We start from the raw sequence: 12,262 nt of genomic DNA on the forward strand, positions 1-12,262 counted from the left end.
CAGTTCTGTCGTTTGCCAGATGACAAGCCTTACTCCGGAGCTGATATTACTGCTCTGTAAGCTTCATTATTATTATTTATTAATATTTACGCCACACCTAACACTGATCCTCCAGTTCATTTAAAAAAGCTTTACCAAATTCAGTTTTTTTGGCTTGGTCACCTGGAGAGGATGGGGGAGGATCGGGCTGTGAGAAGAGCGTATGTGGGGCACCCGGGCGGAAAACATCCGTCTGGGCGTCCCAGATACCGCTGGAGTGACGAAGCCCAAAAAGACCTGTCCGCCCTCGAAATACCGAACTGGCGCGAAGTGGCGCAGAATACGGCAGAGTGGCGCTCTCTTGTGTCAGAAGCCAAGATCCTCTTTGGGTCACTGAGCCAGTGATGTATGTATGTATGTATGTACCAAATTCAAACTAGTTTTTCGATGGTTGTTACGGCTGTTATGCTTGGCGAGGCAGGTTACGAAGAAGTAAAAATCGAGGACTAATGCTTAAAGCCAGCAGTCATTCATCAAACATAATCTTATAATTACAAACAAAATGCTTTGTGAATTTATATAACATTTCAGTCCAACTACATATTTAAAATTCTTACTTTTCAGTGTGATATTTTCTATCCTCGGATGTTTGACTTTGGCAAGCACGGCATATGAGCTAAACCACATATTTATAAAGAAAGGTAACTAATATGCCTATAAGCACTATAAAAACGGGATACTTTACCCCAAGAGTGTAACATTACCCACTCGAAAATAACCATTTATGTTCAAAGACGATTGCAAAGCAGTTAAATTTAGAGGATTTATTAGTAAAATATACAATAATTTGACGGGTGGGCAATATTATCACCTAGTGTTTAAGTAAATCGGGTTTTAGGCACCTAGTTTTATATAAGTTTTCCTACTAGTGTGAAGCTACTAAATAATATTAATTGAAAAAAGTTGTGTGCAATCATGTAATATACAGTATATAAACGTTAAATTTACCATTGTTATTGTTATAATAGAGCGATAACATGTTTCTAGCCTCCACAAAACCTGACGAGTTACGAAGCTGCTTCTCAGTATCGGCAACACAGACCGCCTGCTGACGCTCGCCAGCAAGCCTGGTGCGCTTGACTGCCTCGACGGCATCCGAGCCCTCTCCATACTCTGGGTCATCGCGGGACACTCGGCCCTTGTTCATTTCGGGACGTATTTAAGCAACTTTGTTGATTATCTTGAAGTAAGTTTATGGTTCAAGTACTATTTCTCCGCCAGAGCTACTTAAGTCTTGGGGGTTATCCACGCATTAAGTACCTACGAGTACACCCAATTATCAAATTATAAACCAAAGCCGTATCATTTTATCAGCAAAAAAATATAGAATCTGATGGGTGTGTAACGTACCTACAGTAGAAAAAGTCACCAAAAAAGTAAGAGAGGTTACGTTACGTTATTTACATTTTCTTCATAAAACGCATAAAAAATGTAATAAATTTTGTTTCAGTGGTCAGTAAATTTAAGAGCAGTTTACCTTTCGGCTGCAAACTTGAGCGTTGACTCGTTCTTTGCTCTCAGTGGTCTCCTACTAGTTTACACAGCAGCCAATAAAATGAACCCTAGTAAGTATGTTACGTATTAACAGGGAACTTTTTTTACTTTTAGCCTTTCTCTCCGCTGATTTAAAAAAAAGACAATCACTACACCTTGCATTTAATAAAATTTTACTGGTAATTGGCAACCGGAGAATAGAATCTCTGACTTAAAAAAAAAACATAATTACTGCAAGAGTCAATTTAGCCTTAAGAAGTAACATTGCCCAATAACCGTTATATCACTACTAGCTAAGACCACCAATAGCTTCTTTAAAAAGATAATAAGAATATACAGATTAACTTTAATAAGATTTTTTTCAACTGAGTAATGTTCCAAATACACTATCATGGCTAAAGTTATCCTCTTTACGATAGTCAATATTTTTGGATCATCATCATCATCATCATCATCATCATCAGCCCGTTTCAGTCCACTGCTGGCATATTTTTTGGATATTTTTGATTTATTTTAGCGCAACTAATAAAAAACCTTCACCTATTCTACCTTCACCGTCTCCTGCGGATGTTCCCGCTGCTGGCAGCCGCGGTGCTGCTCCAAGCCTCAGTGTTTCACCAGGTGTCCGACGGCGTACGTTGGAACAACGTCGCGTGGGAAACGCAGAAGTGCCGCGACCATTGGTGGTCGGCACTACTGCACATACAGAATTGGGTCAACCCTCGTGGTATTGTATGTCCTTTTCCATACTACTTGTATGTCTTTCCCATCACGGAACAATGGTGTTCCGGACCTTTGGGAGGCGTGCGTGGAGCCGAAGCCAACACGTAGAGGCCCTTTTGACACTTTAATGAAATGTAAGGGGTACACCGAGCAGATGCTGGCCTTACCCGTGTCATGGGACGCACGCAGAGGCAGCACCCGCCAGGGTGTAAGGGCTATTGAGAGTTGATGGAATCTAAAATGAACTAGGTTATTGGGTGAAAGCGATGGACTAAGTACTGAGCTATGGGGTAAAAAACCGGACGCCTGCCTAATAAACCGGTATGCAATTTTATTTCCGGCAGACGGTGACTCGCCCTCACAAGATGGGCCCCCACAAAAAGCGACATCTAGGATGGCTCAAGGGCAACACCGGTGTGAGCGGCTCAGGGGTGTCGAGAGGTGTGCGCCGCTTTCTACCCAGTGGCTGTTAACAGCCACTGTACCAACTCGCGTCTTATGCATATTTCACTTCCACCCCTGGAGCTTATAGCTCTAACGACTCCACTCTGGCCGGCCGGCTAAGGCAAGCCAGAGGCAGATAATCCTGTCCCACCCACCCTCCTTGCGGGTAACAGAACTCCCCAGGAGCACTCGGGTACGTGAGGTCGCTAATCCCCAACAGCTCGCCACAAGCTGCCCTGCGTTGACTGATTGCACTGGTAAAACCAGCGGGCGATGGGGTCGTCATATCCCTACGCCTTATTATTAAGGTGGACCGACGATCTGTCAACAGGAGTGAAGTGCCCATGACTGGATCTGAGTGGATCTCTCTGCTGAATTGATGATGATGATAATTATTGTCACAGTGGCTTGCCTTAGAGAGATATTTTTTTTCAGTGTCACGTAAATGTGAAATTATTATCTTAAAAAATGTTCCAAAAACCTTATTATGCTATATTGACAAGAAAGTGAAAGCTCATATAAGCCGTCGAATTTGGTGGTATTTCCAGTGCCTATCCCATTCGTGGTACCTGTCAGTGGACGTACAGCTGCACATCCTGTCACCGCTGCTGCTGTTCTGGGTACTTGGCAGTCGCCGCTCTGCCTGGGCCGGGCTCGCTGCCGCAATCCTGGGCTCTCTCACCTTCGTCACTGTCTATAGTTTCCTAAACAACTTCACTGGAAACCAAGAGTAATTAATATCAGCTTAATGTTGCCTTTGTAACTTGAAATTTTATCGTAGAATCTTAAAGTGGAACAAGAACGTATCTATCTATAGATATAATAAAGCTGAAGAGGGTCGAAAGTCTGTACATGGAAGATATTTGAAAAAAAGTTGGCTGGGGATACTTAGAATTGATAACAGAACACGTTCCAACAATTTTTAGAATTTTTGTCTGTTTGTCTGTTTATCTGTTTATCTGTTTGTCTGTTTATTTGAACGCGCATCACGTGAAAACGGCTGAACGGATTTTGATGAAAACTTTACTAATCTGTCCAGAAAATCCCCGGCCAGGTTATAGGCTATAAAAATTTAACCCCTAAAAGGGGGGGTAGCCATAACACTCGATTGACTTAAGTTTGCCCCTGAATCGTATGGCGCTACTTAGGAAGGAGGGGCAAACTTTTTCAAATATGTGCTAACACTATAGAGTACCCTGGTAAACTAACAGATGGCGCTGAATTTAATACTATGTGACATAAATAAGCCACCGAGGAAGGATTTTGCCAAATTAACTCTAAGTTTAGAAGACCCCTTTTCTAAAATTTCAATCAATCGTACGGATATCAACAAATTTAATTGAATAATTGTGTTGATTTAATAATACAACAAATTTAAACAACAGTAAATTAATTGCCCCTCATTGCACAGTGCCATCTTTTGGGGAGCTGAGTAAACATTAAGTAACCAAGAAAACTAAAAATGAGTTTACATACATAGTTACGTAGTGGTAAAATAAACACACATATCAACACGCGTATAATTGCATAAAATTATTTATTTTCTCCGTCATGAATTATACCTAATCGTAATTATATCGCATCCATATCTGAAAAAAACAAAACATTGACCTCTGTCATTTGCAGTGCCGGATTAACCCTTTTAAGCAAAATAAGCACTTGCTTAGGGCACTATGTCTAGGGCGCACCAAAAATTATCGAAAAATTTTCGCGCTCGCTTCGCTCGCGTTTTTAATAACATTCTAAGATGTTTATGATAAAGGTGACATTCAGGTGGCGATTGCAGCAGCATAAGGTACTCTGTTGCAACGTTACTGCTGCAGCACTGTCAATTTTCGTGATAAAATAATGTGACTGATTTCCATACTAAAAGTAAAAATGTACAACTGTCTGTCAAAATGCGTTTTTTATATCGAAAAATTTTCGCGCTCGCTTCGCTCGCGTTTTCTATTACTTTCTGACATATGATAAAGGTGACATTCAATTATCGTGATATAACAATGTGACTGATTTCTATACTAAAAGTAAAAATGTACAACTGTCTATCGAATTGCGTTTTTTTATATCCAAAAATTTTCGCGCTCGCTTCGCTCGCGTTTTCAATAACTTTCTAAGATATAATAAAGGTGACATTCGGGTGGCGACTGCAGCAGCATTAGGTACTCTGTTGCAACATTACTGCTGCGGCACTGTCAATTTTCGTGATAAAATGATGTGACTGATTTCCGTACTAAAAGTAAAAATGTACAACTGTCTATCAAATTGCGTTTTTTTATATCGAAAAATTTTCGCGCTCGCTTCGCTCGCGTTTTCGATAACTTTCTAAAATATGATAAAGGTGACATTCGCGTGGGGACTGCAGCAGCATTACTCTGTTGCAACGTTACTGCTGCAGCACTGTCAATTTTCGTGATAAAATGATGTGATTGATTTCCATACTAAAAGTAAAAATGTACAACTGTCTATCAAATTGCGTTTTTTTATATCGAAAAATTTTCGCGCTCGCTTCGCTCGCGTTTTCAATAACTTTCTAAAATATAATAAAGATGACATTCGGGTAGGGACTGCAGCAGCGTTACTCTGTTGCAACATTACTGCTGCAGCACTGTCAATTTTCCTGATAAAATGATGTGACTGATTTCCATACTAAAAAACATTCTACGGTGTTTATGATAAAGGTGACATTTGGGTGGCGCCTGCAGCAGCATTAGGTACTCTGTTGCAACGTTACTGCTGCGGCACTGTCAATTTTCGTGATAAAATGATGTGACTGATTTCCATTCTCAGCTGAAATGCAGCAATGAACGTCACTCAGTTTACCAAAAAATTCACAGATTTCGTGCCTCACACGACTATCGAGCACATTGGAAATGAATCTACGGAATTCGAAAAAATATTGTCGCTGAGCGACGAGAAAGTCTGGATAAGGAAAAAGTTACAAAATAAAACTACAACGTTGAATGATAATTATTTTATTCTTAGACTAACACAAGTATCCTGGACATAACGCATGTGAACAAACAAATTGCAAAATTTCCACACGCGTATCCAAGTTTGAATAATTGTCGCCGTGGCGCATAACTTATAGGTACATATTTCATTTTTCGTTTAATAAGCAGGATATATTAATGTTCAAAGTACAAGAAAATTATTACACGGCAAATCCGTAGTCAACTCGAGAAGTGGTGATCGGCAGCGGCCCATTTGCTGCAAGATATGAAATTTTCTTGACAGCAGTTTGACGCGACGAGAGATGACCATAACAGCGTTTGTCTATGTTGCACCAAACCTGAGTTCCGCTAGGTACAACCAGGGTTCAGCATCAGCTCTATCTTGGGTACTACTCTCCTAAGTGCTCATCGAGACGAGTCCGATGACCAAAACAGCGTGTGCTTATGTTGTATTAAACCCGAGCTCCACTAGGTACTGCCAGGGTTCAGCTCCCTCTCCCTCTCCCTCTCCCTCTCCCTCTCCCTCTCCCTCTCCCTCTCCCTCTCCCTCTCCCTCTCCCTCTCCCTCTCCCTCTCCCTCTCCCTCTCCCTCTCCCTCTCCCTCTCCCTCTCCCTCTCCCTCTCCCTCTCCCTCTCCCTCTCCCTCTCCCTCTCCCTCTCCCTCTCCCTCTCCCTCTCCCTCTCCCTCTCCCTCTCCCTCTCCCTCTCCCTCTCCCTCTCCCTCTCCCTCTCCCTCTCCCTCTCCCTCTCCCTCTCCCTCTCCCTCTCCCTCTCCCTCTCCCTCTCCCTCTCCCTCTCCCTCTCCCTCTCCCTCTCCCTCTCCCTCTCCCTCTCCCTCTCCCTCTCCCTCTCCCTCTCCCTCTCCCTCTCCCTCTCCCTCTCCCTCTCCCTCTCCCTCTCCCTCTCCCTCTCCCTCTCCCTCTCCCTCTCCCTCTCCCTCTCCCTCTCCCTCTCCCTCTCCCTCTCCCTCTCCCTCTCCCTCTCCCTCTCCCTCTCCCTCTCCCTCTCCCTCTCCCTCTCCCTCTCCCTCTCCCTCTCCCTCTCCCTCTCCCTCTCCCTCTCCCTCTCCCTCTCCCTCTCCCTCTCCCTCTCCCTCTCCCTCTCCCTCTCCCTCTCCCTCTCCCTCTCCCTCTCCCTCTCCCTCTCCCTCTCCCTCTCCCTCTCCCTCTCCCTCTCCCTCTCCCTCTCCCTCTCCCTCTCCCTCTCCCTCTCCCTCTCCCTCTCCCTCTCCCTCTCCCTCTCCCTCTCCCTCTCCCTCTCCCTCTCCCTCTCCCTCTCCCTCTCCCTCTCCCTCTCCCTCTCCCTCTCCCTCTCCCTCTCCCTCTCCCTCTCCCTCACCCTCTCCCTCTCCGTCTCTCTCTCCCTCTCCCTCTCCCTCTCCCTCTCCCTCTCCCTCTCCCTCTCCCTCTCCCTCTCCCTCTCCCTCTCCCTCTCCCTCTCCCTCTCCCTCTCCCTCTCCCTCTCCCTCTACCTCTGCCTCTATTTCTATCTCTATTTCTATTTCCACCACCACAAGAATGCATAGATTGTCGAATAGTGCGTTATCTACGCCCGTCTCAAACAGGATAGATGTTAGACCAAGAAAAATCTGCAGCGATTTTGAAAGCCCACGCAGTGCAAGTGTTATTCTGCCGTCATAATCCCGATAATTCACAACAAACACCGATAACGAACTCTGCGAAACATGAAGTCATAAATGTCCTGTGAAAAATGTCGTTCTGACTTTTTGACTATTTTAAGGTTAGGCTACAGGGCAAACCCTTAACCCGATCGTCTTTGTTTTAGGCTCAAATTGTAGCTGACTAAATTGTCCAGAGCCGTTTTTCTCAAATTTTTGATATCATTCTTCGTTTCCAAATTATCGAGCACCAAAATCAAAAACTCGGAAAAAATTGAATTTTATTTTCACTATTTCGACCATAACTTTTTTTGTTTTTGACTTTCTCGAATAATTATTTTTGCACTTTACAGCTCTCGTGATTATGCGTCTTTTGAGCCTATTTTTTAATATCATATCTTCACAACTTTCCGAGATATAAGGGGATCGCACTTTTTCGTGAAATCGGACCGTATACTGGAGCGAACGAAAAGACATTTCCAATGTCAAAAATTCAATGTAATCTTGATGACCCTAGGGAGAGGGGGCACCATGGTCTAGAAATACTTAGGGCATCAAAATATCTTAATCCGGCCGACTGGTCGTTTGCGGAGTCAAACGATTTGGGACTCGCATTTTATACGCATTACCATGCCTTCCCGAAAAAAATCGAATCATTCGCGAAAGTTTCGCAACGCATTGAGGTTACAAGGGGCACGTGGTCTTCCTCAGGAGTTTAGATCCTTAGAGAATATACCTAACCAACGGAGACGCCATGTCTATAATTTTCGGTACAAAATAGTCTGGCGTTTTTTGCGGGGGAGGGGCACATCAAATGTGTACCTACGTAACGTAAACATAGCCATGTCAGATAAACGTAGGTTGACCATTGGCCTCCTATTTTCGACAGAGGGGAACGCCTGTTAATGACCACTCCGTTTGGTTATATTCTCTAAGTTTAAATCACGTGTAAAATTTTAATAAGGGCGCATAAAACTATTGATTTTGGAGTGTAGTTTTATTTAGTGGTACCTAATTGTAAAATATTTTATCTGGACTTCAGTCCTCTAGCATATCCATATGTCAACTTTACTTGAAGTTCCGCCTCCAGGGGAGAGGGAGAGAAATTAGGATTAGAAATTAGCCGCTTACTGACACAGACCGAATTACACGCGGGCGGAGCCGCGGGCACAGCTAGTTGACTATAAAGACATTTCTAATTTCGATAAGACGATATGACGACAACTGATCAACACGATTTTAATGGCTTTTCCCTTGAGAATCGTGCTACGAAATTATCACCTTATAACAATTTTAAAAATAATTAGATATTTACTTTTACTTACACTTAACCTAAGAAAATAATAAATATAGCAATAGTTATTTGTACAACAAGAGATCAAAGTTTGATATTTCTTCGAGTGCTTATTTTGAGTCCCGTGCAAGCGAAAGATTCTATAATAGATTCACGAGCGTAGCGAGTGAATCTAATTTAGAATCTTGAGCGTAGTAAGGGATTCAAAAGCGCACGAGATGTAAATAACTTTGATCTCGTGTAGTACACAAAATTTTTCACCCTAAGCAGTGAGAACATACCTAGAGGGACAGAGATAATAGAACCCGAGTATATCGAACTTGTATTAGACCCCGCATATTGAAATGACTATAAAGGTCACTTGAATGTCATTTTGTCTCACTCAGTGAGCAAAATCGCATTTTGCTCACTGAGTGAGACACAATCAGTGAGCAAAATGCGATTTTGCTCACTGAGTGAGACAAAATGACTCAGTGAGCAAAATCGCATTTTGCTCACTGTTTTTAAGAAGCAAAGTACCCTTGTTCGAGCTGCTGAGGTGAAAATAATATTTGTTATTTTCTTTACAGCACTCAATACACAGTATACTTCTATATTAACACCCTTGCACGGTCACCGGTATTCATAATCGGCATGCTGTGCGGATACGTGCTGCACGTTTCAAGAAATAAGAAGATTGTGATGCCTTGGGTAAGTTCTTGAATATATTTACCAGCAAGTATCCCATATATTCATTCAGACGTGTACAGTGAGCTTCGAAATTGCATTGACACATAAATGAATGAATTCACAAAGTAAAGCAATTTTGCGGCTGAGTGTACCTTACTCCATAAATGTTAGTAATATTAAGAAATACGTTAATAAAACCTACAAATTCGAAAATAATAAGGCATTCGATCTGGAGGAACTACTAGCTAATCTCATTTTGCAGTGGTTGGTTTGCTTCGGACATACATTGGCTATAGTACTGTCAGGGTACTGCATGTACCACGAGCACCCCGAATGGAGCCAATTAGCCATCAACTTCAACACAGCTTTAGTACGGCCCGCTTGGGCTGTCTCACTCTGCTGGCTAATTGTCGCATGCGTCAACGGATATGCAGGTATATTTTTCCACTACATTACTATCATTGATTACATTTTGTTAATCTGTGCTATTTGTATGGATCAAATTTATCATAACAATGTAAAAGTCTAAAATGAGAGTCAAAGTTGTACATTTCTACAGCGCAAAACGCGTCATTATATTGGCAATGAAGTGTTGTAGAAATTCTTTGACTTTGATTTTGGTCTATTGAATGTAAGTAACCTTACTTTTGTATAACTTACCTTAGTTTTTGTTACTTAGTACCTTAGATATTAAATCATCATATTTTAATTTCAAACATGTGTGAAAATGAGCTGACACACGGATATTTTCACACAGGTCCGATCAACTGGTTCCTCTCCATCAACCTATGGAAGTTTGTAGCCCGAATCTCATACGCAATGTACATCTTTCACTTCCCGATGCAGTTCGTAATGGTTGGCGCCAACATCATGCCCATTTACTTCAACTTCGAAACCGTTGTAAGTAGATTAATACCAGAAAATAGAGGACCATTTTATACAAAGTAGGACTTTACTCCAATATTTCATACAAATTAAGGAAATTATGAATATTTTTTAAACTATTTGCTATAGATGAACTGATATTTTAAGTAGATCTTATTTAACATATTTAAATAGGTAAATCGAATATTTTATAGTTTATCTGAAGCAATGAATAAGGAGCAAAAGATACACTGCTTTAGGGTAACTTTGTTCCTACCCATAGTTCACTTCGGGGCGCAAAGTTACCCCATGGTGTGTCAGGCTATATTTAGTTGTTAATCACATTCTCAACCGGGTATTTTACAGAGTAGATAACTTATGCATTTTGCTTATGTTTTTTATGATGGTAGTTCATATACCTCGCGAGCGACGTGGCGTACGCGGTAATCGTGGCGGTGGTTATGTGCGTGCTTGTGGACGCGCCCTTCTCTACGCTTATCCGCAGGCTAATGGCGGGTATGTATCACCTCTATCAATTGAAGGTACCGTAAATTCGAGTAACTTTGGCCCAAAGGGATAACTTTGCCCACGCGATTAGTTTTACAAATTAAAAACTACAACAACAAATCAGGCGTCCAAGCGGTAATATAATTTATTGATGTGCAATGTTAAGCTCTAGGGCTGAAATGACCTATTAACTTTACATTTTCTATTAAATCGACTGCTCTCCCAAAAATGGACAGTTCTCAATTTTTATCTATCTCAATTTTTAATGCTTCCTTACCTACATATCCACTCACATGATTGATATTTTTCAGTGACCTCTATTATTGTGATAAAATAAGGGTACAGTTGCATAAAGCATGTGAGTGGATATACCAAAAGGAAAATTACGTAAATTCATTTTTAATCAAAGTACGGATTATATTCTATTATTATAATCAGTATTTAGACCTAATTATATATATAATTAATCAAATTGTATCTGTTTCTAGTAATCGCTCCTGCACCTGCGAAAAAACCAGCCTAACAACAGGAAACTCCGGATTCGAATCTTCAGACTGATAAAATAATATAAGTGATATTATGATATCATTTTTTCGTTTCACTCACTCTTGTCATGTTTTTTTTTTATTATTTATGACGATTATAAGATAATAAGGTAATCGGTAACTAAACCGGTCGTCATATAAGTTCTAAACTATGCATTTTTTATCAAAAAGGTCTAAGAACTAACTAAAGTTAACTAAAATTGCAACAATTTGAGACTAAAATCAATTTTGTAAGTTCAATACTTACCGAGATACCGCTCTGCAAAAATGGGCAATTTTATCCAGTATAGTGAAATTTTAACATTCGGCCAATTTTCGACCCCGCAATCAGAAAAAAATACTTATTTTACGGGTAATTTAATAAAACGATGTTGTAGCAAATGTAATTACATTTAATATTAAGCAAACAATGATATCTCTTGACTGTACCGTTTACTCACTAATCTTAAAAATCCAAAAAGTGGGAAAACTGCATTTTTCGCAAATTTGCTCTGTGTAGTTCTCACAATGGTTTGAGGGTAGTCTGAATTATAAATATTTATTAAACATATTTAAAAGGAATCAAAAATAACATTTAGTTAGCTGTTCATTTTGAAATAATTCAGTCTGAAAAATAGGCATATCGACGTCGTCTTCAATTTCTTCTGCGATTTGAAGCTTGGCGACTTTGTGACAAGAGACACCGGAGCAAAATTTGCATAACTCTGAGCATTTAAGGCCTGCTGCTTTTATGCAGGTACAGCCGCCTCCGCTACAGCCTTTCTTGTACCCGCAAAATTTCAGAAGGAAGGGAGGTGCCACTACTTCACTCGTCATTTTTATTGGAATGACCAAACAGGGGCTTGGTCTTTTCCCATCCCCATTGAGTTGCATCGTTTTCCACCACCAACCACTTCTGAATTTGGTGGTAAGTTCGGTAAGCATGGAATGTTGTACCATCTTCCGTTGGAGGCAAACGAGCCAAGTCAACCTTAGCGAAGGCGGCTGTTTTTATATATTGTTTGTAGCGTAAGCTATGGAGCATGGAGCGTATCTTTTGTGTAGTCCCCTCCATATAAAGCTACTAGACATTTGGCTCCGGCATCTGCGATGGCTGGGTAGGCTGCATTAGGTT

The 12,262-nt window shown here is 41.3% G+C and overlaps 1 protein-coding gene and 1 long non-coding RNA gene across 2 annotated transcripts in view; one reads left to right on the forward strand and one right to left on the reverse strand.

Annotated features, from left to right (window-relative positions):
* The window catches only part of LOC134793947 (uncharacterized), a 129,290-nt gene that overhangs the window by 112,669 nt on the left and 4,359 nt on the right, over positions 1–12,262 (reverse strand). The window lies entirely within an intron of this gene.
* Positions 172–10,180, forward strand: LOC134798428 (O-acyltransferase like protein-like). Its single transcript, XM_063770869.1, has 8 exons — positions 172–368; positions 1,066–1,225; positions 1,490–1,604; positions 2,051–2,265; positions 3,249–3,430; positions 9,133–9,253; positions 9,495–9,666; positions 9,990–10,180. The coding sequence occupies exons 1-8, from the start codon at positions 172–174 to the stop codon at positions 10,178–10,180; spliced, it is 1,353 nt and encodes a 450-aa protein (XP_063626939.1).

This window comes from Cydia splendana, chromosome 1 (genome assembly GCF_910591565.1).
Source record: "Cydia splendana chromosome 1, ilCydSple1.2, whole genome shotgun sequence".
Taxonomy (NCBI): Eukaryota; Metazoa; Arthropoda; class Insecta; order Lepidoptera; family Tortricidae; genus Cydia; species Cydia splendana.